General features: G+C 36.7%; 3 protein-coding genes across 4 annotated transcripts; all 3 read left to right on the top strand.

Annotated features, from left to right (window-relative positions):
* Positions 1-485: 485 nt before the first annotated feature.
* On the top strand, positions 486-4,856 carry zgc:92907 (uncharacterized protein LOC436733 homolog). 2 transcript variants are annotated; one of them, XM_060885455.1, is made up of 4 exons: positions 486-645; positions 855-1,017; positions 3,127-3,265; positions 4,493-4,856. In XM_060885455.1, exons 1-4 carry the CDS (start codon positions 490-492, stop codon positions 4,602-4,604), a joined length of 570 nt encoding a protein of 189 aa, XP_060741438.1. In that variant the 5' UTR covers positions 486-489; the 3' UTR covers positions 4,605-4,856. The 2 variants fall into 2 exon arrangements, with proteins under 2 accessions (XP_060741438.1, XP_060741439.1); XM_060885456.1 differs by lacking the exons at positions 486-645; positions 855-1,017 and adding an exon at positions 653-801.
* Positions 4,857-4,965: 109 nt separating this feature from the next.
* il2rgb (interleukin 2 receptor, gamma b) lies at positions 4,966-8,982 on the top strand. Its single transcript, XM_060885454.1, has 8 exons — positions 4,966-5,104; positions 6,147-6,276; positions 6,395-6,570; positions 7,264-7,409; positions 8,025-8,166; positions 8,279-8,384; positions 8,470-8,554; positions 8,648-8,982. Exons 1-8 carry the CDS (start codon positions 5,017-5,019, stop codon positions 8,783-8,785), a joined length of 1,011 nt encoding a protein of 336 aa, XP_060741437.1. The 5' UTR covers positions 4,966-5,016; the 3' UTR covers positions 8,786-8,982.
* Positions 8,983-15,929: 6,947 nt separating this feature from the next.
* On the top strand, positions 15,930-22,757 carry c13hxorf65 (chromosome 13 CXorf65 homolog). Its single transcript, XM_060885817.1, has 6 exons — positions 15,930-15,994; positions 16,119-16,205; positions 16,897-17,013; positions 17,155-17,220; positions 18,448-18,576; positions 22,565-22,757. The coding sequence occupies exons 1-5, from the start codon at positions 15,967-15,969 to the stop codon at positions 18,573-18,575; spliced, it is 426 nt and encodes a 141-aa protein (XP_060741800.1). The 5' UTR covers positions 15,930-15,966; the 3' UTR covers position 18,576; positions 22,565-22,757.
* The last annotated feature ends 4,797 nt before the right edge of the window (positions 22,758-27,554 follow it).

Here is a 27,554-nt window from a genome sequence, read left to right as displayed (position 1 = left end):
TACCAGGTTATTGTACTTTTTTCCTTTTTGTTTTCATTTCACCTAAAACACTTTATATACTTGAATTTTGTTGGCTGTTATATTACATTAATGGTGGAAAGTTTTCCAAATGATTTTTTTTATTAATAAAAACCTACTAATTTCTACATTGTCGTGTAGACTTTTTTATTTATTTTTTTTTTGATCCACTGTTTTTAAAACTCTGGTAATATAGAATTAACGCATTTTATTTCATATATACTTTATATGTATTTATTGTATACATTTTATTCTCCAGTCCTTTAGATGGCAGTGTTCACTATTTTGCTTATTTAGGTTCCCAGTTTAACAGTTTTTTATGTTACCATTATGTCATGAGAGTAATTTTATGTTGATTGAATAAACATTTAACTAATCGTGTTAATAAGTGAACGTTAAAATTCTTCAATTTGCGCAAAAATAAATAATAATAAACTACTACTATTGTGAAGACTGTCACGAGGCGCCGCCATGTTTGGTCAGTCTGATGATTTCTATGGTAACTGTGACCGTCCTCGCTCTGTAAACAATCACATCTTTGGCACAATGAAAACCGTTTTTGTGACAGTTGGAACAACTTGCTTTGACGATTTGATAGTCAGTCTGACTTCAGATGAAACTGTAGAGGTAGTCACTGTTGAACATATATCAGTATTTAACTAGGTAGTAAATTAAAAGCAATGAGATGGCTAGCTACTGCTAGCTAAATGCAATAATGTTAGCCTGAGCTACGGAGCATGCATGGGATTTAAAAGCCCAGTACGTTAGCTGGACAAACAAAAGGTGCAAATTGTACTTTATATACATTTAATTTCTCTTCTCATGTCTAATCCCAGGCGTTAATACAGAGAGGATACACGGACGTGGTGCTTCAGGTTGGCCGTGGATCCTATATTCCTGATGCACACAGCTGTCCTGGACTGAGGCTTGAGGTTTTTTGTTTTAAAGAGTCAATCGCTGAAAACATTCAGAGCGCAGATCTAGTTATTAGTCATGCTGGTAAGAAGTTACATGAAAAATTATAAGTGCAAAGTTTAACTGGTTTGGGGACGTGGTAACTCAGTGGTTAAGGTGTTGGACTATCGATCTGACGGTTGTGAGTTCGAACCCCATGAGTAAGGAACCTTAACCCTGAAATTGCTCAGCTGTATAAATGAGATAATTGTAAGTCACTCTGGATAAGAGGGTCTGTCTGCCCAATGCCGTACATGTAAATGGTTTATCTTTGAAGATGTTCATTCGTGCTTTAATTTTATTTTGGACAATTCTTGACTTTATATTAATTCTTGACTTTAAATTATACAGTGGTGTGAAAAGTGTCAACCCCCTTTCTGATTTTTTATGTTTTTGCATGGTTGTCACACTTTAATGTTTCAAATCAAACAAACAAATTTAAATATTAGTCAAAGAGTAATATTTACAAGTAAACACAACATGCAGTTTTTAAAATGAAGGTTTTTATTATTAAGGGAAAACAAAATCCAAACCAACATGGCCCTGTGTGAAAAAAGTGTTTGCCCCTAAACCTAATAACTGTTAGGGCCGCCCTTAGCAGCAAGAACTGCAATCAAGCATTTGCAGTAACTTGCAATGAGTGTTACAGCACTGTGGAGGAATTTTGGTCCACTTATCTTTGCAGAATTCAGCCACATTAGAGTGTTATCGAGCATGAACCGCCTTTTTAAGGTCATGCCACAGCATCTCAATAGGATTCAGGTCAGGACATTGACTAGGCCACTCCAAAGTCTTCATTTTGTTTTTCCCTTTAGCCATTCAGAGGTGGACTTGCTGGTGTGTTTTGAGTCATTGTCCTGCTGCAGAACCCAAGTTTGCTTCAGCTTGAGGTCACGAACACTGACCTTAACCGAGGAAAGTGCGGCCTGCAGTTCTTTGGATGTTGTGGGGTCTTTTGTGACATCTTGGATGAGTCATCGCTGCACTCTTGGGGTAATTTTGGACAGCCGGCCACTCCTGCTAAGGTTCAGCACTGTTCCATGTTTTTTGCCATTTGTGGATAATGGCTCTCACTGTAGTTTGCTGGAGTCCCAAAGCTTTAGGAAAAATCAGGAAACAAACACTTTTGCACAGCACTGTATATGGTTTGTTAAATAAATAATTTAAATGGCTGTAAAGGTTTTTTCCTCATTGCTGAAAACATCCTCAGTGGTTATGCATAATGCCGAGTAAAATAACTATTTTAAGATTCAGAGGTTTGTACAGTTTTCCTGAGCCTGTCTATTTTTAATTTCCGATATTGCCAGCTTTTCTTCCTCATTTTATCATAACTGGTTATATACTGGCTATAAATGGCTTTATAACCTTTTCCTGACTGATAGACCTCAATTACTTTCTTTCTCAATTGTTCCTGAATTTCTTTGGATCTCAGCATGATGTGTAGCTTTTGAGGATCTTTTGGTCTACTTCACTTTGTCAGTCAGGTCTTATTTAACTGATTTCTTGATTGTGAACAGGTGTGACAGTAATCAGGCCTGGGTGTGGCTAGAGAAATTGAACTCAGGTGTGATAAACCATAATTATGTTACGTTTTAACAGGGGGGCATACACTTTTTCACACAGGGCCATTTGTTTTACCTTAATAATAAAAACCTTCATTTAAAAACTGCAAGTTGCGTTTATTTGTGTTATCTTTGACTAATATTTAGATTTGTTTAATGATCTGAAACATTAAAGTGTGAAAAACGTACAAAAACATTAAAAATCAGGAAGGGAACAAACACTTTTTCACACCACTGTAACAGAGTATATTAATATTAATAATCTCTAGGTGAACCCAGAAAAAACATCACTGGTCTTGGTTGGTGAGATTAAGAGCTCATGGGAAGAGGTGGTTGTGGTGATAAGAGAATATGCTTCAATTGCACATGATTGATGGTAGCTTCTGAAACAGAAGGTTGCCAGGATTGATGGGGTCTTTAGCAGTTTTCTGGCCTCTTTCCTTGCCATGGCAGTGATCAAGTCTATGATGGGTGTGAACGGGTTTATGATGATCTTCCAAGCAGTATAGATTACTGGTTGTAATAGTTTCTTTGACTTAGCAGCAGAGGAGAGGAACAATAAAGTGACCTAAGACCTCTTTTGTCTTTCTAGGAGCTGGAAGTTGTCTGGAGGTTTTAGGAGCGGGAAAGCCTCTTCTTGTTGTGATTAATGATAAATTAATGGACAATCATCAGCTGGAGCTGGCCAAGCAACTGCAGGCCGATGGCCATCTCCTCTACTGCACCTGCAGGTTTGGGTCATGTGGTTTAATTTAATCTACACACACATATGCTTTTTTACCCATTTATTACATACAGTTTCTTTTATTTATATTTAATGGCCAATTTGTTAGGTATGAGTGTAGCGAGTAGCTGTTCTCTGGTCAGAAACTGATGGCAAAAAAGAGAGAGATCAATTAACATATTATGGCATGAATAAGGAACTGTACATCTATAAGATCAACCAGTGATGTTAGGTATCTATTAAAAAGGCTGGTAAGAGCTGCTGTGCTAGGCAAACTCTTAAAAGCAGCATACACATTACAACACTCACTGAGCACTTTATTAGGAACACTATACTAATACTGGGTAAAGTCTCCCTTTACTCTCAAAACAAACAAATCTTTGTGGCATGGATTCCACAAGATGTTGGAAATTTTTTTTTTTGCGATTCTGCTCAACGTTGATAGGACTGCATCTCGCAAGTCCTGCAGATTTCTCTTACTCTGAATCTCCCGTTCTACCACATCCCAGAGCTGATCTAATGGATTCAGATCCAGTGACTTGGACATTCCAGGTTCCCTGTTCATGAAACCAGTTTGTGACAACTTTTGTTTTGTAGCATTGTGCCATATTATGCTGGAAGTATCCATTCAAATTGCGACCAAAAAGGGATACAAATGGTCAGTAGCATTACTCAAATACTCAACGCTCTGACATCGAAGCAATTGGTATTAACAGGCCCAAAGAGTGCCAGAAAAACCTTCCCTACACCATTACACCACCTCCACCAGCCTGGACTGTTGACACAAGTACCTACCAAAGTACCTACCAAAAGGCAAGCCGGTGGAGGCAGTGTGATGCTCTGGGCTATGTTCTGATGGGTCCTGGCATTTCTGTGGATGTTACTTCAACACGCACTACCTACCTAAACATTGCTGGAGCATTCCCTAATTCCAGTGGCTTCTTTCAGCAGGATAATGCCACATTGCAAAAATTGTTCAGGAATGGTTAGAGGAACATGACAAATAATTCAATATGTTGATTTGGCCTCCTAAGTCCCTAAATCTCAATCTGATTAAACATCTGTGGGATTTGCTGAACTGAAAATCTGAACCATGGGAGACCTGAAACAGGATCTGCTACAAACTAGAAACGTTTTAATATAATATCGTAATATATTTTTTATGCATGTACTGTATGCAGTCATTAGTTTTTAGACCATCACTCTTCTTTCACTCTTCTCTTTCTCATTGTAGCACTCTCGCAGAGACTCTGCGTAACATGGACCTGTCCACACTGCTGCCATTCCAGCGAGGTCAGCCTGAAAACTTTGCTCAGTTTTTGGACAAAGCAGTCGGATTTGTTTGAGCATTGCCGGATGTTTTGTACTGAATGGAACTACACAACATAGAAAACATACAAAACTTTGTGTTTGGAGAACAGCAGACTATCAAAGTCTGTTTATCTCAGGCCAAGGATTATCACAAACAAATCAGTTGAATATCGGTTGTACTTTCTACGACAGAAATTGATTTCAGTAGCACTGTTGCACAATAACAGCTGCACAATGTTATGTATATGTAAATTTCTTTTCTAAAAAATAAAGTATTTTTCTATCAAGATCGTTCCACCCACGTGTCTTCCTCTAAATGAATGACCTCAATATGACGTAGACAGTAAGCATGGGAGGAAGTTTTAAAGTGCGGAAGCATGTCCTAGCCTACATCCTGTGTTTTGTAAGCGGTATCTGACACACAACTCTCGCTAAAAAAGTATTACTATGACTTATTTACCAGCGGCTGTTCTTGTTCCAGGATGCCTTTTATTCTTATTTCAGGGGTGCTGGTCTAGCTCTAACTTCTCATCTAGTAAGTAAATAACATTTACCATTACTTAGGTTTCCAATAATTACAATCAGTCAACAAACATAAGTATGGATGTTAATTGTTTCAAGTACTGGATAAAATGTTATTTGTGAATTTAGTACAATTTAAAATATCAGTATAATAACAATAAATAATAACATTTTCCTTGATAAATTCAATAAAAGTCTGGAAAGTTTATGGGGATTCCCCATGTGTCACTTGTGACATTAGTCTTTGTGCTGATTAAACTCCTTAAAAAATAGTCTGAGGTATGTTATATACTATTTTCTTAGATATATTTGTATTCCAATGCAATGAGTTAGCTGAAAGATTTCTGACTTTGATGAGTTTGATCTTTATGGTACCATGGAAAAGCTAAAAAACAGAAACCGTGACCTTTTTTTAAAAGTGTAGGCGATGGATCCAGATCTACTTTTTTCAGTGACGGTCCACAACATTTTACTGTAAACTAGTAATCATTAGCAAGCTACTCTGGTATAAAAGCAATAAAACATGCTGTTATTTTTGTTTTTAAGAATAACTAGGCTTTGCTTCAGCATCACACAACCCCAGTGTTGATTATTTTCCTGTGTCGGCATGCTGTATTAAGTATCTAACGGATTATATTTCCACATGACTAGTGGAATATAAATGCTTACTCCAATATTCATGACTAGTGTTTTTTTTTAACAAATACTTTGACCTTGTTTCCAGCTGATTGATGGAATCTTTTGACTCTTCATTGCCAGGTTCAAGAGCAGCCTGATGCTGATATTCTAGGTTACTTTAATTTTGGCTAAAAGACTCAACCAAATGAATAAGTAAAGCATTTGATAGACACCCTTATCTAGAGCAAATTAGATTTTCATCTCATTTTATACATCTTAGGTTTAAGGGCGTAACAGTGGCAGCTTGGTGGACCCAGGATTTAAACTCACAACCTTCTGATCAGTAAAACAACAGTAGACTTAACCACTAATCTGCCACATTCCACATTTCCTATGCAGCTGCTACTGTATTCTGAAGCTCATGTCTCATATTCCAGGTGCAGATGTGAATTGTATCAGTACAGATTACAAATTTAACATTAGCTGTTTGATCATCAATCTGGAGTATGTCGAATGCACCTGGACCAAACTACAGACGCAGCAGATAAACTACATCTTCAGCAGTCGGTAGGTCATACAAACCTCCAGTTTCCCCTCCAGCATTTACACCTTTCTTGGTCTATTATGTTATTTATGGTTGACACGTACGGAGGTGTCAATTTATTAACTAATATTTCCTCATCAGATTTTTGCATAATTCCTTTCGGGAGTGTTCGGATTACCTCTGGGAGCACAGTCAGACCGTAGGCTGCAGGATCCATCTTGATAAACCCATCCAGAAGTTTGATCCTTTCTACACAAAGCTCTCTGTTGGAGAAAATCAGTCAGTTTGTAAAAAATACATCGATCTAAAACAAAGAGGTAAGAGCATTCCATTTGTTGCATGTGCATAAGGAAAGATTTGAATAAGGGTTGATCTGAATTTCAAGGGATTTTTTTAGCTAAAATTAGTACAAGTTAATACCAACAAATTACAAACATGCTAAAACATTTATTTTATTGGAAAAGAATCCACTGATTTGAAACTCTCCAAGTTTCATTCCAAGAGCCCATGAAGCACAATCCTTCAGCTGTGCAAGCTAATTTTTTATTTTGTTACAGTGGTGGAAATCACAGCCTAACATGATCAGAGTTATATATTTTACTGTGCTCTAATAATTACAGGTTACGTAACTGGTCACAGGTTTAATCCAGACTTTGTAAGGAATCGCAAAATAAAAGTATTGACAAATTTAATAAAGATGTTTTCTGTGAGTGAAAGGTTTGACGGAAAAAGCTATATATGGCCTCAATTAATAGTCATAACACAATTTAGTGAAATAATGAGCCCACTTTCTGAACACTTAGATTATGTTCATAGTTACGTTTTGTGCATTGTTTGCTACTAAGGGGTTCTGCAGATTTTAATGACTTAAGTAGAGGCATAAGGACTTGAGCACAAGCTCTAAATCTCATCTGGTACATCAGTGACAGCTTTGAATTACAGCAAAAACGTAACTATGGATTTAACACTGCAGAAGTTGCTTATGGATTCTGTGCTGTTTGTATTTCCAGTGAAGCTCAACCCTCCCTATAACCTCACTGTGAACTCGAGTGGTAGAGATGGAGAGGTCTGCATGCACTGGACAAGCACTACTAATGTCAAGCAGAATTGCATGAAATATATGGTACGCTATCAGAAAGCCTCCGGCCCATGGAAGGTGAGCAGCCTGATATAGTTCATAGATGTCAGATCTGTCCCTGTAGTGTTATTGTAACAGGGCACATTTGCTGCAGGAAGTTCACTGACCTGAGCAATCACTGCTGCACTCTTGGACACAATTCTGGTTTGTGAACCTGAATATCTGTGCTGAAAATGTTTATTTATAATGAAAATGGATCAGTATTGTTATTGTAATTTGAACTACTTTATCCATGATGTTACTGTTAGTGTGCAGTTTGTGCAGCACAATTTTCAAGGGTTTGATTGTATATTGCATGGGGGGGTCGGTAGGGTCACTTGGTGGTGCAATGTTTGCTTCGCACCTTGTGGGTGGGGGTTCAGTTCCTGCATGCTCTCTCTCTCTCTCTGTGTTTGTGTGTGTGTGTGTGTTGGGGGTGCCCTGTCTTGTGCCTTATGTCCCCTGTTATAGGCCCCAGGCTCCCTGAGACTATGGATGTTGGATGTATTGATGTTCTTCTTTTTAGCGTGCATCTGTTTGCCATTTTTTATGCCTCCTATATCATCATTGCATTAATTACAGTTTTCACATTAAACAGGTCTCTTCTATCAGCTGGATAATCTGATGTAATATCTATCTATCTGTCCCATACAGAGTTCCTCTTCAGACTGCGTGTCTCCTCTCTCCAGTGGAGTCGTGTACACTTTCCAAGTAAGAAGCAGCATGTCAGAAATGTGTGGTGATTCTCATTTTTGGAGTGATTGGAGTGATCCAGTACAGTGGAAAGACAACAAAGGTACTGAAGTGTGGATTCACTACATATTCACTACATATTCACTACATCCGCAATGTCATTTTTCACCTTCATCCTGTTCACACACTTTCTTCCTTGCCTGTATATTTTGTAGATGTAAAGACTACAGTACAGACTCCAGTGTACTGGCATGCGCTGGGTATTGTTCTGGGACTCTTTGTCCTCATCAGCCTTTGTACACTGTTGTATTTTAGTGAACGGTAAGGCAGATACACAGATTTATACATATAATTACTAGTGCTTTGTCTGTGTGTTTTTTTTAAGACTTACCCTTGTTACTTGAAGGATTAAAGTAGTTTTCATTCCTGTGGCCCCTGACCCGAGCAAGAGCCTGCAGGATTTATTCAAGAAACATAAAGGCAATGTTGAGGTAACGACATATCGAATCTTTATTGTTTCTTAATAACACTTTAACCATTTGACTAAATAATCCCTCACACCTTTTATGAATCTTCCTCCTCAGAGTTGGGTTTATATCTCCAAAGAGCTGAAGGATGCTTTTGAGTCCGATTACACTGAGTCTCCTTGTGTTGTATGTGACCCGAGTTCCACTTCAGAGACGAAAGCTGAGGCTGGTCCTATGAAGCAGCCTGTCTCTTAAAACTATTCTGTATTGTTTAGTACTGTTAATGAGTACAAGGCAAGTGAAAGATTTACATTTACCTTTACTTCATTTGGCTGATTTTCTTTTTATTCAAAAGACAATTACAACTGAAACAGATCATAGATCGTATTTCATATTTTTTGACACTGAACATTAGTTCACCCAATCCTTATAAATAAACCTAATTGTTGCTACTTCAAGATCATCTCTGTTTATTTTGGCAGTCCTTTTCTGTTCAGCAAACTTCTGATGGTGAAACACAACCTCAGCCAGAGTGGATTGCCCTTGTAAAAGACCTTTACTTCTGTTAGTAGCAGGTTTTTAAAAGTCTTGTTTTTTTTTTTTGTTTTTTTTTTTTATCAGATGTTAGGGTTTAAAATGTATTTGATTTTTGAACAAATAACTGGATTACTTTTCACTTGGATATTTGAGTGGTGCTTGACAACCATGAGGCTTTATTTATATTTAGAGGTCAAATCTCACCTTTTAGGAAGGGTAGATTAACATGCAAATCAGGAAGCTGCTGCTTTCGTTTCTTGTAACAGTTTATAGTTTTTAAACAGGCAGAGGGTGAAAATCTGGGTCTGGGCAACCTGCTGGCTGCCTTAACATATCACTCAGTTTCCTCCAATATAGAGATAATGTGTTTGTTCCCTGAGCTAAACATAATAAAAAAAAGTCTCAAAAGATTTGCTCTGGTCATAAGAATAAATGCCAAATTCACAGCATTGTTCCTAAACTAAAGCAACTAAATATTAGACCTTTTTAAATAAAACTATAACTGATTAGTGATATACATTTTAACAGAAACTTGAGATTAGACCAAGTAATTATTTAGCTTTAGAGAAGTTAGCTCTCCTTTAAATTGGCCAAGGAGGTTATTTATTATGCTACGCTCTTCTTTACACAGAAATCTGGATATGAATTTAAAAAAAAAAAAATCAGCCTTAACTTAGTACTCTTTAACATAATAAGCATGACCAAAAACAAAAACTAGTCAAATTCTACCACTAATTCCACCAGGAATCTGAATTTCTACAGGAAGTTGCAGACCTGAAGAATCTAGTTGACTAAGTTAAAACAGCAGCAATCACCGAGAAGTACAATATTAATTTTGATCAGTATATACTGTATATGGACTTTTTGAAAGAAAGTCAGACAGCAGAATATGAGTAGAAAGTGAGCTTTTTTCAGTGTAGATACTGCGGTTTGTCTGTGAAAGGAAAAGGATGTCTGCCATAAGGGTCGTGGGTGGGGGACCTCCACAGATACGTGTCCCAGGATGTCACTGATCTGTGATCTGTCTGTGGGAAGGCAATTCAGTTTATTACATAACATTGGCGTACTAACAAAATACGTTTGAGCAAAGTATGAGAAGAATAGTTTTATTCAGTGGTGCTAGAGATTTGATCAGTAAATCATCACCGTGGTAAAGATTAGTTTTTTATTACACTTAGAAAGACACTGCTTTCATTTCAGGATTTGAGAAAAGTTCTTTGTGATTTTATTTACTCTCTTTTCCATGATTGTAATTTGTTGTATTTATATCTACATGTTAAGTTTTAACGACATTTTGAAGATCTTGCTCCAGAGTGATTTAGAGACGTGCTTTGAAATCTTTCTCAGTAAATACATCCTGATACTGGTTCACTATAGGTTTGTTTGGTTAGTTTTATTTATTTTATTAGTATGCTAATATAAGTACTTTGAAGACTGTTCAGACATCCTTGTTATTTGCACTCAAACTTTAAGCTGTACTAATTTTTTTTTTAAATCATCATTTTAACACTTAAATATTAAGTACATTTGAAACCGCTTTTATCACTTTACAAAATAAATTGAGTCAATGTAAGTAAAAGAATTCACCTACATCCAGTGTTGTAATGTAACGGAGTACAAATACTTCGTTACTGTACTTAAGTAGAAATTTCACGTATGTGTACTTTACTTCGCTATGTAAATGTGTTAACTTTCACTTTTACTCCACTACATTTCCTAGATAAAATGTATACTTTTACTCCGTTATATTTCCACTAAGCATCTTCGTTACTCGTTACTACAAAATAAAATGAGAAGAAATGTGTGCGACTGCAATAAGGGAGTTTTGGCGAATCACTGCTCCTAGATTGCATTACGCAGCTCCGCACGCTCTACGGAGAAGCACAGGCACGCACAGCGTGCACACGCAGTCAGAGCTGGAGGCATTTCTCTATAACGTTGATAGCACAAACAAAATATTAATGCAAACAATCCATTCAATACTAAATAAAAATAACATTTATTGATTTGGTCTTTGTCTTGTGAATATTTTTTATTAATGACTGCATTTATTGGACACACTGTTTGTAGAGAATGCACACCTACATGAACTGATTTGATTCAAGACTGACATCATTACATCATGCATAACATTTTGGTGTCCACTTTTGCCATTTTAAATAATACCATAACTTATGGCTTACTATGTAGTCATATAATATATAATATAAAACTCTTCTTGTTTTAAATTCTCACTGAGGGCTAAAACCCCCTAAAGATGAACTCCTAGAACCGCCCCTGCTCTTGTGCCTACTGAAAATCACTGAAATTTTACTTTTTACTTTTACTTCAAATACTTAAGTACATTAAATATCAGAAAATTACTTTTGATACTTAAGTACAGTATATATTAGATACTTTAAGACTTTTACTTGAGTAATATTCTAAAAGGCAACTTTCACTTCTACCAAAGTCTTTTTCTAGTACAATACTTGTACTTTTACTCAAGTATTGCTTTCTAATACTTTATACAACACTGCCTACATCTGAATGGCTACATTTAGTGCAATAGCAGACAATATAGTGTACTTAATTTAAATCATTAAGTCAATGCAGTCGTGACCCTTAGTCTAAACCACAAAAGATTAGTAGGTATAATTGAAAATCTATGTAGATATACCTTAAACGGAGAGTATTATTTAACCATATTTATTATACCATATTTTTTAAACAGCATTTACCTTTTTCCTCATGGAGTAGTTTACTGAATATATCAAATGAAATAAAACAATTTCAAAGCAACTGTCCACACTAGGCTTAATTAATTTTAATAGCAAAATTTTAACAACTGACTACATAAAATTAGCTCCAATTTTCAACTTGGTTGGCTGACATTGCAGTATGTGAAAATGTCCCATACACTGTTATTAAAGCACTGAGCCAGAGTGAATATTAAATAAGTAACCCCTCAAACATGTGAAATGTTACAATAAAAATTAGTCGAGTGAACAGATGCTTTTTGCCATTGATGGAAACTTCAAATTGGATGGACATTTGAGCACTTCTTCTAGATTTACTCTAGATGTGAAAATGTAGGCTATAGGAAATCTCTGCATAAGGCTAAAATACATTAAAAACAGAGCCACTTAAGGTACAACAGCAAAAAATATAGCTCTACCAACATCAGTAGGTCCATCACTTGACCAATCTTGCTTCCACAGCAGATAAATATTCATCACCTCCTCTGCCAACTTAGTTTGTAGATCAACAGGAACATAAGCAGCATCCTGTAGACAGATTGTAAGGGTTATTTTCAGGTTGCATGTTACAAAACAGAAATGCAGGATGAATCCCTCACCACTTACTCACTATGGTTTTCATAGTTTATGCTCTTGTCTCAAGGAGATTACATTAGTTAAAACATTAAAGTAACACTCAAATAATCAAAACTACATATTACTAACTTTAAAGTCTCTAAACAAGACACATGCATCTTCACCCAAATGGTCAATGAGACATCGGATGACCATCTCTTGTGTTTGCTGAATGGAGATTCCACTCTGCAGAGCAAAAAGACTTTCCACTAATAAAATGTGTTACTGCACACATTCAAGGTTTCTGCTTTACTGCATCAATATTTATGGCAAAGCCATTTTAAGTGAGTAAACAGAAATTAAACATTGACAGTATAGAATGCTGTGGAGGGATGCAAATTGGATGCTTTAACCAAAACATGGAAAATGTGGGATGTAATGCAGAACAATATATGGATAGGGCTCCTAAAAGTGTGAGGACAAGAAGAAAAATTATTAAGAAGGCAATGTAATGTATTAAGAATGAAGGAGACCAGTGTAATTATATTTAAGAATAGGTTGGAGATAAAAAATTTCATATTTGAAGTAGAATGCTCATTTGTGCTCGATGTTGTTCTCATGCAGCACCCTTCCTGGCACAATGACAGCAGTTTTGGAGAATAGACATCCAACACTAACATGAATTTGGCCTGCATGGCAGAGTTCCAAGACGAAAACCGCTGCTGAGCAAAAAGAACAAAGGCTCGTCTCAGATTTGCCAGAAAACATCTTGATGATCCCCAAGACTTTTGGGAAAATACTCTGTGGACTGAAGAGACAAAAGTTGAGCTTTTTGGAAGGTGTGTGTCCTATTACATCTGGCATAAAAGTAATACTGCATTTCAGAAAAAGATCATCATACCAACAGAGGTCAGAGGAGAATGGCCAGACTGGTTCGAGCTGATAGAAAGGCAACAGTAACTTAAATAACCACTCATTACAACCGAGGTATGCAGAAGAGCATCTCTAAACGCACAACACGTCGAACCTTGAGGCGGATGGGCTACAGCAGCAGAAGACCACACCAGGTGCCACTCCTGACAGCTAAGAACAGGAAACTGAGGCTACAATTCGCACAGGCTCACCAAAATTGGACAACAGAAGATTGGAAAAATGTTGCCTGGTCTGATGAGTCTCGATTTCTGCTGCGACATTCGGATGGTAGGGTCAGAATTTTGCGTCAACAACATGAAAGCATGGATCCATCCTTCCTTGTATCAACGGTTCAGGCTGGTGGTGGTGGTGTAATGGTGTGGGCGATATTTTCTTGGCACACTTTGGGCTCATTAGTACCAATTGAGCATCGTGTTAACGCCACAGCCTACCTGAGTATTGTTGCTGACCATGTCCATCCCTTTATGACCAAAATGTATCCGTCTCTATGGAACCGGTCAGGAATCAAGCGCGTCTCCCCTGGAGTTCTTAGTTGAGCCTGACACTTCTCAGTGTTGGGCAGTAACGCGTTACTAGAGACAGGCTGCATGTTTTCGACAACATACCGTGCAATAGCTTTGTTGATCTGTAACTAGCTAACAGTCCGGTTAAAATATTTCTTAGTAACTAGCACAAAACTGCTTATCAGCCAATCAAAAAAAGAGGCTACACAATAGCCAATCAGAAAATGGCACTATCTGGGTAAGATTTAACGCAACAACCAATGAAAAAAAAAACATTCATTAGAGAGGGTATTTTCGATGGTCGGTTTGAACAAAACCTCAACACGAAACAGCTTGTCTCTGGACGGGACATTGTCCTCAATCATGACCCTAAAAATGTCCGGGCTTGAGCCGAACTGTTTTAAATGGGAGCAACATTACAAATAATAAAGGAGTCCAAAAAGGCAACAAACACAATAAACACCACCAGTTATAATATCTCTCTCTCTCTCTCTCTCTCTCTCACACACACACACACACACACACACACACACACACACACACACACACACACACAATTTATAAATGGAAATTAAACAAACACTTTGGTTGGAGATGTCACGCTTGCCTGTCTTCAAAACTTGGTAGCCCTGTTAAGGTTAGTATTTCATTTACTTTTGTTAAACACTTACTCACAAGAAATGCCCAGAGTTTTCCACATTGCAGGTGCGATGGTTTGCTCTCCCGAACAATCTACATTTTCGCGCCGTTGACGTCGACGTGATGACGTTTATACGCATTTACGTCGTTCAGGAAGATTAGGAATATTGATGATGAACGTGGAATAAATGTATTTATTAAAACAGTTCGTTAAAATGACTTCCTTCTCAAATATTTTGACTGAAAATATTTTTTAACAAAACTATTAAGCCTGTTTAAAAAAGTCAAAAGCTTATTTCCTATTGTGACATGAACTTAAATAACAGATCACATTTTAGGCGAAACGAACATGTTATGTTTTTAGTCGTTTATTTTTTGTGTCTCCTTTACAACCACAAGCTGGAGATATTCTGCTGAATGAAGCCCATGTTAAGAGTATCAGATGAACTGCTGGGCTTTTTACTGTCGATCCCCTCATAATGATGTGAGACTCATGAGACAAAACAAGGGCAGAATAGATCTCAGAATATATCTAAGACCTGTCTCGGATGTGATTGTCTTGCTTGAGGAAATAACATCATCACCAGGCAGAGATACAGGGAATCCGGTTGCTATGGTTACCATGATGTCATTTGCATTCACTGCACGCTTTGATTCGGAGAATAGATCTCTGAGATTGTTAACGTTGTTCTTATTAGTGAACACGTGTCGATCCGTTTCCAGTGTTTTTTACTGTCTCTATGTAAGTATTTATCGACACTGTTCATGCAGAGACATATTCTCTATCATTTGTAATTCTTTGCCGAGTTGTATTTCTTAACAACCATAAAAAAAAGACATCAGCGAAAGGTCTTGGATTTGGCTTCTTGCTAAAAATGTCTTGCATTTTTGTGGAAGCAGGTATCATTGGTAAGAGAAAGACACAGAATGGTATGAAAATCTGTGCTGAGGCTGAATATTTCTAGCCCAGACAGCATGTATTATTATTATTATTATTACTATTATTATTATTATTATTATTATTATTATTATTATTATTATTATTATTAAAACATGATAGTTCAGAGTTTTTTCTGCCAGCTTTAGTGACGCAGAATTATGAATATCGTACTTTCCTTTCTCAAAAGGCTGAAGACAAAGTTAAATGTAGATAGACGATAAATGGAAAGAAATACAAATGACACAAAAGGACAGAACTGTAATGCTATGTTTACACATACTGTGATTTTATCACTATAGGTTGCTGTACTACTGGTTGCCATGGTAATAACATTTATCTGTGGGTGGTGCAACCAGCATTTCAAATGAAACATTGTGGATGGAGAGACAGAACAAAAACACTTTATACAATTATCTAAAATACAAATCATCTAATAAAAATAATAACAACACAGGCCCCTTTAAATGTAGCTTTGCCAGGACACATGTACTAAATGACATCATTGTGCCCTACAGTGTCACTGTTACAGTCCACAACAAAGACAAACTGACCTGCAGGCATTGGGTCCCAGCTTTCTACTGCATTATTACCATGACATTTGTTTACATAAAACATCGGGGTAAGTCATCTATGATCTTCTATGTCTCAGTTTAAATGTACTAATCAATGATAAAAAGGTGAATTATGCTTTTTTTATTTGGTTGATTGTAGTACAGTGCATTGATTAGAATATCTGTGTTTAGAGGATGAGCGGTTCTTGGTCAACACTGACTGCTCTATCATTTGCCTGCTACAGCACTTGAGATCCAAGCTAGGAATAAATGAGTCAGGTATACACCATCAAAACTCGCTGTTTAGAGAATTTCCTCTATTTTTCCTCTTTTTCTCTGAATTGTGAACACACACCAGAAATACAGCAGGAGTGAGTTGTCATTGAGAGGAAGTGTAAACAATAAACCGGTTCCTCCTAGATTACAAAATAATGAATATTCATAATTACACAGAAAGGACATAGGTACTTCTTTGTACATCTTCTTGTTACATAACAATAACTTCTGCAAGTGGTTATTGGTATAAGAGATAATCTTATACACATACTGCAATTTCAATAGGAACCCTAGCAGGATTATTCAAAGAAAAATGAAAAGAACAACAATTACAGGGATATCATGTGATAACTACATTTCCCCCACACATGCCTGTCCATAAATCATTCTTGGTTATATTAAATGCTCTTGAAAGGAAGAAATGTGTAATGAGTCTGATCTTCACAGCCGACCTTGATGTAAATATTTCAGGCTCGCTCTTAAGTCATACTGGCTGGTGTCTGCTTACTCCTGTGGCACACCCAGCATTAATGCAGTGCTCATGTCTTTAATGTTATTTGTTTTTCCACATTCTGCCTAATAGAAGATGCAAAGAGTCACTGGCTGTGTATTAATGCCTAAAATATTTTCTAGTATCTTTTTAGTGTGTGAATATGTGTGTGTGTGTGTGTATATGTGTGTGTGTATATTTTAGAGTTAGTGGATCTCTGTGATGAAACAGGAGCACTGCTCTTCATGTTCAGACACCTCCAGGATTATGCGAGTCAAATATTATCCCCTCGCAAAGCATATATATTATGCACCATCAGACGTGAGTTCTTTTTTTCTGATGACTTTGTTCTCAATGAGAGAGAAAAGTCATCATAAAAATAAATAAATAAAGAAGTATACTTTGCTTGATATAAAGAAAAAAAGAAAAAACTAATTTTGCATTTTCTTTTCGTTACTTCAGAGAGTTCTGCTGGAGCATATATCTCCATCACTCCACATGTGGCAAATCCTGACGTGGCTCTACAAGGTAATAAAGTAATTTATCCTCACAGGCGACTTTACTATAAACACATACTAATAGTCGGTAGGAACCCCTTTTGCTCTGAGTACATCTTTGTGCTGTAGATTCCACAAGGTATAGGTCCATTCTGGTCCATGTTGACAGGATTGCATGGAATAAGTGCTGTGGATTTTTTCAGCTGCTTGTTCATGCTATGAATAGCATACCAGTGGTGACTGTGGAGGCCATTCAAGTACACTGAACTCATTGCCACATACATAGAGCTTGTTTGTGACAGTACATAATCAGTCTGGATGAAGCTATTACACAATGGTTTATTGTTAACATAAAGTGAGGCTGGTAAGCAGTGATATATCGCCTGCAGCATTAAAACGATTGGTAATTAAAGGGGCCCAATGTGTGCCGTTTAATGTATGAACCTCACCACCAGCATCCTCAAATGAAAACATAAAGCAGAGTTTCTCCATCAATTCATACCAAATTCTGATCTTAACCTCCGCCTGTCAGAGCAGAAATTGTGATTCTCAGATTTGTGACTCTTGGAAGAAATCTGATGTGCTCTCTGCCATTGTAGTCCTTCCATCTCAAGGTTTGGTATGATATGCAATCTGAGATGCTTTTCAGCTCACTACAGTGACAGTGAGAGTAGCTTTCCTTACAGCTTGACCCAATCTATCCGTTCTCCTTTTACCTATCATATCAACAGTGTGTTTCCACACACCAAACTGCTTCTCACTGGATATTTTTTATGCATTATTCTATATAAACTCTAGAGACTATTGTACATGAAGATCACAGTAGATCAGCAATTTCTAAAATGAAATGAAATGAGCCACATTGCCAGACTGGATCATTACGTGAATGAGCAGATAGAACGGGGGCATAGAAGAACAGGGGGCATAGAAGCCTTTATTATCGCCACATATACATTACAGCACAGTGGAATTCTTTTCTTCACATACCCCAACTGAGGAGGTTGGGCTCAGAGTGCAGGGGCAGCTATGATACAGCGCCCCTTGAGCAGGGAGGGTTGAGGGCCTTGCTCAAGGGCACAGCAGTGGCATATTGGCTGTGCTGGGCCTTGAACCCCGATCCTCCGATCAACAACCCAGAGCCTTGACCAGTTGAGCCACCACTGCCCCCAAGATGTGCATGTGTTTTTAATGAAGTGGCCAGTGAGAGTATATTTTATTATTATATTTGGAAAATTGATTGTGTTTGTCCTTCTTTCAGGAATGCTGGAGAATCAGTTAGGCAATCTTGAGCAGACTCGGCGTAAACCACATGCTTTGGAGGGCCAAAAAACATCAGTACAGACTAAGAAACAACCTTTCAGACCTCAAAATCCAGTAAACAGATGAGGTGCATGGTCATAGCTTCTTACATTCCTACATCCAATAACTTCCTTTACAGCGTGTATTTGATCAGAATGTCCAACAAATGCACATAAATGTCTCGGATAAAGATGAAAATCGTTGCTTCTTTGATCTCTGTTTAATGATCTCGTTACCCTGTCTGCCTCCTCTGACCAGTGTTGCTTTGTGCCATTTCTTTCCATTTTTTTAAATCATGCATGTAAGCATTTGCACCAGAACAAATTATTACACTATAATACTACACTTTAATATAATGGGCCATTTTGCATGAATCTTTCTGATTCTGGTTGTAAACACTACAAAATGTACAGAGCTTGGAAACTGACAAATGTATTTAAATAGAAATGTTTTATAAATGAATTATAGACATTATAGATCATAGAGAATCAAATAATTATATTAATAATACATAGATAAAATATATATGTTACATGAATTATAATATATTATAATTAATCATATTTTTTATTTGTTTTAAACTTGTAAGAGGTATATTACATATTTGAACAATTGAGACTTAAATAAAAGTATCAGAAATACAGATTTAATAAAACATTTGATAAAAAAAGAAATCATTTAATTCAGTACCAACTGCTCTGCCATTGATACAGTGCTCACTGGTCTGGATAACATCCATCCGTTATGCTGGCTGTGTCATGTGACCTACGACATCATAAAAACCACAACTGTTGTTTTTTGTTTAAACCTTCAATAATACACTCAGGGTTTGTTTAACATACATGGTTTAACCAAAAGGAACAATGTTTAATACCTCAGCTTTTCCATGCCAGTCCTGTTGCCTTATGGGATAGTGCAGTGTCTATTGTTTCTATACTGCAAAATCTTGGAGGAAGTCATTCTACTGTCTTTGAGTGTTGCTGTTGCTGTCACTTCCAATTTAGTAGTATAATCTTTTTTAGCAATGAGTGATATGTTATAATAAAGGGTTTGAGATGGCTGGCTACTGATAATGAAGGAATATTAGTAAGCAGTCCTGCCGTAGGGCAAATAGAGAAGTTGAGGCCCAGATATGACCGACCAAAAATGATGGATGTACAGACAAAGTGAAAAAGCTGAGCAATGTGGACATGTATCACAATGCGGTGCAGTTTATGAGCTGTAAGGGCTTCTTTGTATGATTTCCTATTAGAATTTTTAAGGGCTTAAGATAAAAGATGTAACTTTTTTAATTTATATCACTTAAATGCTTTATGTCTGCAGACCAGCTCCATTCATATGCAATAAATACATTTATTCAGTTAATTACTGTCCAACTTGGTTTATGCATTAATTGAGGTTATTCTGTGCTTATGTCAGTAATTATATTTTTCTCTATCTTAATGTGATGTCTATGTATTTGACTTAAGACATTTAGGAGTAGTAAATTTCCAGTCGTTTACTACATCTTCCATCTCACTCTACATCTAAGCAACCAGCAGACCTGCTTTGACATTTAGTAACAGATGATGTCATTGCATTCAGCCACAGTCAGCTGTGATTGGTTTATATGAATACCTGTTTGTTCACATGAATCACTCAGCTGGGAGAAAATTGATGAAACACTCAAGGCACGGGTTTATATTTAGAAAGGTATAGACAAGGGTGTTGTGCCAACATTTATGCTTGTTTCCATGTAGTTTTTTGCTTAATTCTGCCAGCCTGAATGAGTGACTGTAGGAGTAACATGTCAGGAAAGTTGCAGCCTTTCAGATAAACAGCCTTCAAGAAATCAAAACCCACATTTGATTTCTTATCTTTCTCTTTGCTGTCTGCTGTCTTCTTTCTTAATCTCATTAATGTGGTTGTAATTTTCGGTAAAAACTCCATCCTGAGTGTGGGAGCATTTTTGCAGCACCAGACATATTTCTGCAACATGTGGGTGGAATGCAGCTGTGCTGCAATGACTGAAATGTCAGCAAGCCGTTTTGTTTTTTGCACCCATGGCGATTAGGCAGAACAGTTTTTCCTCTGATCTTGTAAACAGGTGGTTTATTGTTCTGAAATGTTGAAGGCTACAGTGTGGAAAGTCTAAGGGGTTAAGTGATAATGGACATGTGTGCTAAGATATCAGCAGTAAGCTGAAGGTAGCATGACTGGTGATGCGGTTAGAGAGCAACAACAACTTCTTTTATTATAAAGGAAATGAAAATTCCAACTGCAAATTTTTTTCCATAATGACAGAAAAAACATGGTCGTATTGAATCTTCTGCTACATATGAATATTGTCTTGATATTTACAAATCAAATAGGAGGTACATACAAGAAAAAAGGAAACTGCTTTTTAGGTTGATTTCTGAAAATGACCAACATTAGCACATCCATTATATTCGCTTCCTCATTAAATATACAATCTAATGTTGTCTTCGTGTGCATGTGAGTTTCATCTGGGTTCTCTAACACTGGTTTACAGCATTAGCTACACTAAATTTCAGCTGGGTGTGAATGAGTGGGTGAATGTGTGTGAGCATGATGATGGACAGGCATCCCATCAACAGTGTATTTCCACATGCCCAGTCTACCTCTGACACGATCTGGGACCCCTGTTAATAAAGATAAATGAAACCATTTACTTCTACTGATGGTGGTAGTCTTCCAGTGGTATTTACATAATATATAAATATGTGCTGTAGATGGGTTAAAAACAGTGTCATTTTGTGTCAAGATTCTGTTCACTTTATAAAATGTTTATGTATAGTCACGGGAAAAGAGCATACATCCATCTCTCTGTGTTTTGACAAAATAAATAAAAAAATTATATAATAATAATAATAATAATAATAATAATAATAATAATAATAATAATAATACATGGTTAATAATAATATACCAAATCCTTTTGGGTTTTATTAGTTTTTTGTTGTTTATGAGATTGTTTGTTTATAGATATGAAGACCACACAAGTGTTAATTAGGCCCTGATAAGAACTAAGTAGGGGTGTATTTCTTTCCCCCCTGACTGTATGTCCTATTGATTTATGGATGTATGGTCCAACAACATTAAATAAAACTATGAAGTGATATAAAGATGTTTCTTTCTCTAAGTATGAAAAATGTTATGTTTTGGCAAATTGCTGTGGTCCAATAGCAATAGAACAATTCAGCATATGCTAACATTAACCCTATAGTAAAAATAATAGACTATACAATGGTGTGAAAATAGTGCACCGACACCAGCTGTTACATATAATGAATTAGAAACTTGTCTTGTGGACAAGACAACATTAAATGTAACTGAAAGTGTTTCAATATCATGGAATAAATATCTTTCACACTTACATTGGTGTGAAAAAGTGTTTGAGCCTTCCTGATTTTAAATTCTTTTGCAGGTTTGTCACACCTTAATGTTTCAGATCATCAACAAATTTAAATATTAGTCAAAGACTAATATTTATTAGTAATAATAATTTATTATTAAGGGAAAACAAAATCCAAACCAACATGACCCTGTGTGAAAAAGTGTTTTTAGATCCCTAAATCTAATAACTGTTAGGGCCGCCCTTAGCAGCAAGAACTGCAAAAAAGCATTTGCAATAACTTGCAATGAGTCTGTTACAGCGCTGTGGAGGAATTTTGGTCCACTCATCTATGCAGAAATGTTGTAATTCAGCCACATTGGAGGGTTTTGAGAATGAAGATTCAGGTCAGGACATTTACGAGGCCACTCCAAAGTCTTCATTTTGTTTTTCTTCAGCCATTCAGAGGTGGACTTGCCGGTGTGTTTTGGATCGTTGTCCTGCTGCAGAACCCAAGTTTGCTTCAGCTTGAATTCATGAACAGATGGCCACACATTGTCCTTCAGATTTTTTGGTAGACAGCAGAATTCATGGTTCCATTTGTCCCGAAGCAGCAAAACAGACCCAGACCATCACACTACCACCACCATATTTTACTGTTCTATGCAGTGTTACTTTTACACCAGATGTAATAGGACACACAACTTCCAAAAAGTTCAACTTTTGTCTCTTCCGTCCACAGAGTATTTTCCAAAAAGCCTTGGGGATCATCAAGATGTTTTCTGGCAAATCTGAGACGAGCCTTTATGTTCGTTTTGCTCAGCAGCGGTTTTCATCTTGGAACTCTGCCATGCAGGCCATTTTTGCTGGTCTTTTTCTTATGGTGGAGTCATGAACACTGACCTTAACTAAGGCAAGTGCGGCCTGCAGTTCTATGTTGTTGTGGGGTCTTTTGTGACATCTTGGATGAGTCGTCGCTGCACTCTTGGGGTAATTTTGGACAGCCGGCCACTCCTGTGAAGGTTCACCACTGTTCCATGTTTTCATCATTTGAGGATAATGGCTCTCACTGTAGTTTGCTGGAGTCCCAAAGCTTTAGGAAAAATCAGGAAACAAACACTTTTGCACAGCACTGTATATGGTTTGTTAAATAAATAATTTAAATGGCTGTAAAGGTTTTTTCCTCATTGCTGAAAACATCCTCAGTGATTATGCATAATGCCGAGTAAAATAACTATTTTAAGATTCAGAGGTTTGTACAGTTTTCCCGAGCCTGTCTATTTTTAATTTCCGATATTGCCAGCTTTTCTTCCTCATTTTATCATAACTGGTTCCTAAAACCTCACAGAATATGAAAGTGAAAACGTATTATTAGACACAACATAACACAGTAACACATAACACATTATTATTATTATTATTATTATTATTATTATATTGTGTGTGTGTGTGTGTGTGTGTGTGTGTGTGTGTGTGTGTGTGTGTGTGTGCATGTGTGTGTTCTCCTAATGCCTGTTCCCTGGTTTGTCACTAGTGGCTCCTAAAATCTCATAGTCTTAGAGTCTCATAATTAGACACAGCATAACACAGTAACTTCATTATTATTATTGTTGTTACGTGTATGTGTGTTTGTGTGTGTGTGTGTGTGCATGTGTATATGTTTGTGTGTGTGCATGCGTGCGTGTGTATGTGTTTGTGTGTGTGTGTGTGTGTGTGTGTGTGTGTGAACCTCATAATGCCTGTCTATTAAAGAATGCTTTATGCGCTGAAGAGGCTGGAGACTGAAGTGCCCTCTCCCTGTGGAACTGAGTCCTTGCACATTGTGGGTGTGAGAGAGCAGAATTCTGAGCACAGGCCCTGTTCACCTCTCAGTACTTATAATTCAGTAACTAGCACTGTTAAGAGGCCCATTGCAGGGATGTTACTGAATCGCTTACTTGTTCCATGGCAAAGAGAGGGAATGAGGCTCACAATCATTATGCTTGTGATTACAACTCTTCCTTGTTTGTGTGTTTGACAAAAAACGCTATCACCCCACCCTCCACCCACCCAGATGCACAGTCGCTCCCCTCTTATGTGTTTATTTAATGAACCTTTAGCTCCAACTACAAGATGAAATTATATGTTCTGCACATCATGTTATAAGGGTAAAAGTACTGACCTTTGCTTACCCTTACTACTGCTCTATTATGGTACAATTACTGATTTGTTTTTAAACAAAATATCCTTACTTATATTCTATTATGGATTTAAGTATATACAACACTAAATGTATAAATATTTCATATACAGGTTGCATACTGCTTTTGATCTGGGTGTTAATGTGAAATAGACTACATACACTGTAATGTTAGGGAGTGGTTCCAGTAACTGAACTTACTGCCATAATTAACCCTAATTACATTGTAGAAATGACAATCCTGGACCGTTTATGAACTATTTTTAATCATAGATTTGGGCCACCCTTAGATTGTGTCACTTCTGGAAAGATAAATAATGCCTGAGAGGAAATGCAGCCAGTATTATCTCTCAGAGGATAATAAGTAATTGGCACTATACTACATTCTCAAACAGTAATACTGTCTTTACTGATAAGGCAGACCACTTTAAAATAGCATGCATAAAATACTAACCATGGCATGATAGAGCCTGTATGATAAACAGTTACTGTGCAATTGTACGGTGAATGTCACAAGGATCGTGGTCTAGAGAAAACAAAAACAACTCCAGTTAAATAACAGAATTGAATGAAGCCCAGTTAGTAAGTTATTTTCCTAAACAACGGCACTATTCATTCGGGGTCAGTGAAATGACAGAATTAGTCCAGGGTAAGCAGAAAATGATAGCCAGAGAGGCCTGTGTTAAGAGTTTTGTCAGTGTGGGAAGCAGATATTGTGCTTTTAATATGCAGTTCTGTGGTTTACAACTCTGAGCGAGAAAACTAACCTATTAAGTCATGTCATTTTCTTTAGCTACATCAAAAATAAGTGACAATTTATCCGATTCTACAATCATGATTTTTCTCCTGAAATTCCGAAGACTCAGTATATGTTCCTTCACTGCTTTATATGGTTTATTCTGTTTGTTTAAGCACCAGTGCCAGAAAAATAATCCAAAGGAATCAGTTATTTCTCTGCTCCTCAGGCCTCCTAACAGGGTCCTGCTTTGAACTGATAATTCAGTAGTATACCATAGATACTGTACATTACCCAGTGCTGGTATTTTTTTAAGCCTCAGTTGGAAGATTGAATTGCAGATAAATATTGTTGCATATCTCTGATGGAATCTGAAGTAAAACCTCTTGTTTAACCCCTTCAGGCATAAATTATTATACATATCATGGTGTGACTAAATCATCTACCCTGTACCGAGAATCTTTGTGTTTGTTATCTTGAATTTGATATAGCTGGTTAGAAAGTCCTTTATGAGTCAAGTCAGTTTTTGTTATAGCAGATAAAGCACAAAAAATGTGCAGGTTATTCACTTCCCTGCTCTACTGTACTCTGTACAATCATCAGAAAATATGCTGGCAAGATTAAAAGTTGTGAAAGTTGTTTATTATGGAAAACCAGCAATGAAAATAAGACATTTATAATGCTAATATATCTAGACTGTATAATTAATGTATTTTACAGTTAATTTTTTTCTGGTTTTTAAACAGATTTTTTTAAACTTTTTCTCTGAAACCCTATAACAGAGCACTTATAGAAAAGTTTCCAAGTAGACCCCCTTTAGTGCTATAGTGTACGTAAATATATGCAGCTACTTGCCTTCAAATGTGTGGCTGTGCAAGCTTTACCTCATGGAAGACATTTGTGACATTTGTGACTGGACTTGCTTTGTCAGAATTATTTACACTTTTGTGTGGAGCCTGTGAATATTTGGTCAGCTTGATGCAAATTGGTTCATAGAAAGCAATAGATAGATAGATGATAGATAGATAGATAGATAGATAGATAGATAGATAGATAGATAGATAGATAGATAGACAGACAGACAGACAGACAGACAGACAGACAGATAGATAGATAGATAGATAGATAGACAGACAGACAGACAGACAGACAGACAGACAGACAGACAGACAGACAGTTCGATCATCCCCATGGGAAATTCACAGTTACAGTTCAGTTACATTTTGTAAAATACTGAAAGTGAAAATACATGGAGACATACAAGATAAAGTTTTGATCATTGTGGCTACACTATGACTTGTAAATAATATTCACTACAAGAACTCATTTCAATCTTAATTTTCTTTGTTTCTTTGTCCATCACTTCACACAAAACAGGGTTTGGTCTAGATTACAGTAAACCTACAAAGGACATCAACTTATGTTTTAGCATCATCATGGAGTATTCTTTTCGAGAGGTTTCCAAACAACAGGCAGAAAATCTCCATAAATCTTTTTTAACATTTTCTTAAATTGTCTGTAGATTGTTAAATAATCCTTATTCACAACCCTATTCACTTTATATTTTATAATAATAATTACCTAAGTTCAGATATAAGCCAATGTTCCATTAACTTGATTGCCTTTTTAGATGTTTTGTAATAATAACCAGCCCCAGTTAACTGTGTAGAGTTATTTATTGCATCTAGCGGTCAAGATTGGGAACTCCAACAAGTGCTAATAGAACCAATGATCATACCGCATGCTCAGAAACTGCAGTTACAGAAAAGACTGCCAAATTGGCCTAGGTTAAAAATGCAACACCAATTTTTTTTTATTTTTTTTTACAGAAATGAATCAGAATGAAAGCTAATACATTTCTGAAAAGAAAGGCAGATTCTATGAGGTACAGTATTAAGAACGTTACTTAAATATATTGTGAAGATAGGGAAAGGAGAAGGGGGTTTTGAGTGGCTAATGAAGGTACATCCCAAATGCATGTGCACACGGGAAATAAAGAAATGTTTTCAAACTCTTTGGGCCAGTTTCAGGTCTCTTGTGTACAGTTTCAGATGTGGTTGGATTGGAAATTTTGCTAAACCCTGGCAACCCTGGTTAATGATATTAGCTTTACTGTGTGCACCTTGATGGAAAATACAACAAAGTCTGTATTTAATAAAGCAAGTGTGTTTATATCTAAAACCAGTGAAAGTCAGCTGCTGAGGCCCCCAGGAACAGGTTAATGCAAATTTTGATGCTCCTGTATTCCTGTATAATTTCCATTCATTGAGGCATACCTGCAATGTTATTTAAATAGAACAGACAGCCTAACCTCTTGTGTCAGGAAATAAATAAGATCAACACTACGAAGTATGGCCTTACAAACAGAATAATCTTCAGGATAAATCATAGATTTAATACAGTATTTTCTCTGGGAGAGATTCCACAATTCCATAATAAATTTCCTATTTTATTTCCAATGAGTGTAAATTATATTATTTGACTCTGTCATGAGACAAAATAACTATATGAACACAAGCAGTAAGAGTGTGTAGGCATGTTTTTCTATATTGGTAGGAGGAGACCTAATACATGACAGTTTTCAACGTCTGGAGACATTTGACAAAAGCCCTGTAACACACAACAGCACAAATGGATAACTTTAGTTCTTAAATATTAAATATTTTGTTCAATATTTATTCTAGCACAATTAAGGGCCCCTCCACGCCTCAGGGTCCTGATCTTAAAGCCTGAGAAGCCCAAGCATTAATGAAGTACTCATGAGGGGTTTCATGCATTAATGAAGTACTCTCTCTGGGCAGCAGCTCTGTCTGTATC

The sequence above is a fragment of the Tachysurus vachellii genome, chromosome 13, assembly GCF_030014155.1.
Source record: "Tachysurus vachellii isolate PV-2020 chromosome 13, HZAU_Pvac_v1, whole genome shotgun sequence".
NCBI lineage: Eukaryota > Metazoa > Chordata > Actinopteri > Siluriformes > Bagridae > Tachysurus > Tachysurus vachellii.
This window is presented reverse-complemented; position numbering and strand designations above follow the sequence as displayed.

Excerpts from the sequence above, each read along its gene's own strand:
- zgc:92907 (XM_060885455.1), top strand. The coding sequence starts at position 490 with ATGTTTGGTCAGTCTGATGATTTCTATGGTAACTGTGACCGTCCTCGC. Across the intron at positions 646-854 it reads CTTCAGATGAAACTGTAGAG|GCGTTAATACAGAGAGGATA; the intron begins GTAGTCACTGTT and ends GTCTAATCCCAG. Across the intron at positions 1,018-3,126 it reads TCTAGTTATTAGTCATGCTG|GAGCTGGAAGTTGTCTGGAG; the intron begins GTAAGAAGTTAC and ends TTGTCTTTCTAG.
- il2rgb (XM_060885454.1), top strand. The coding sequence starts at position 5,017 with ATGACTTATTTACCAGCGGCTGTTCTTGTTCCAGGATGCCTTTTATTC. Across the intron at positions 6,571-7,263 it reads CATCGATCTAAAACAAAGAG|TGAAGCTCAACCCTCCCTAT; the intron begins GTAAGAGCATTC and ends TTGTATTTCCAG. Across the intron at positions 7,410-8,024 it reads AAGCCTCCGGCCCATGGAAG|AGTTCCTCTTCAGACTGCGT; the intron begins GTGAGCAGCCTG and ends TGTCCCATACAG.
- c13hxorf65 (XM_060885817.1), top strand. The coding sequence starts at position 15,967 with ATGACATTTGTTTACATAAAACATCGGG. Across the intron at positions 16,206-16,896 it reads GCTAGGAATAAATGAGTCAG|AGTTAGTGGATCTCTGTGAT; the intron begins GTATACACCATC and ends TGTATATTTTAG. Across the intron at positions 17,221-18,447 it reads TCCTGACGTGGCTCTACAAG|GAATGCTGGAGAATCAGTTA; the intron begins GTAATAAAGTAA and ends TCCTTCTTTCAG.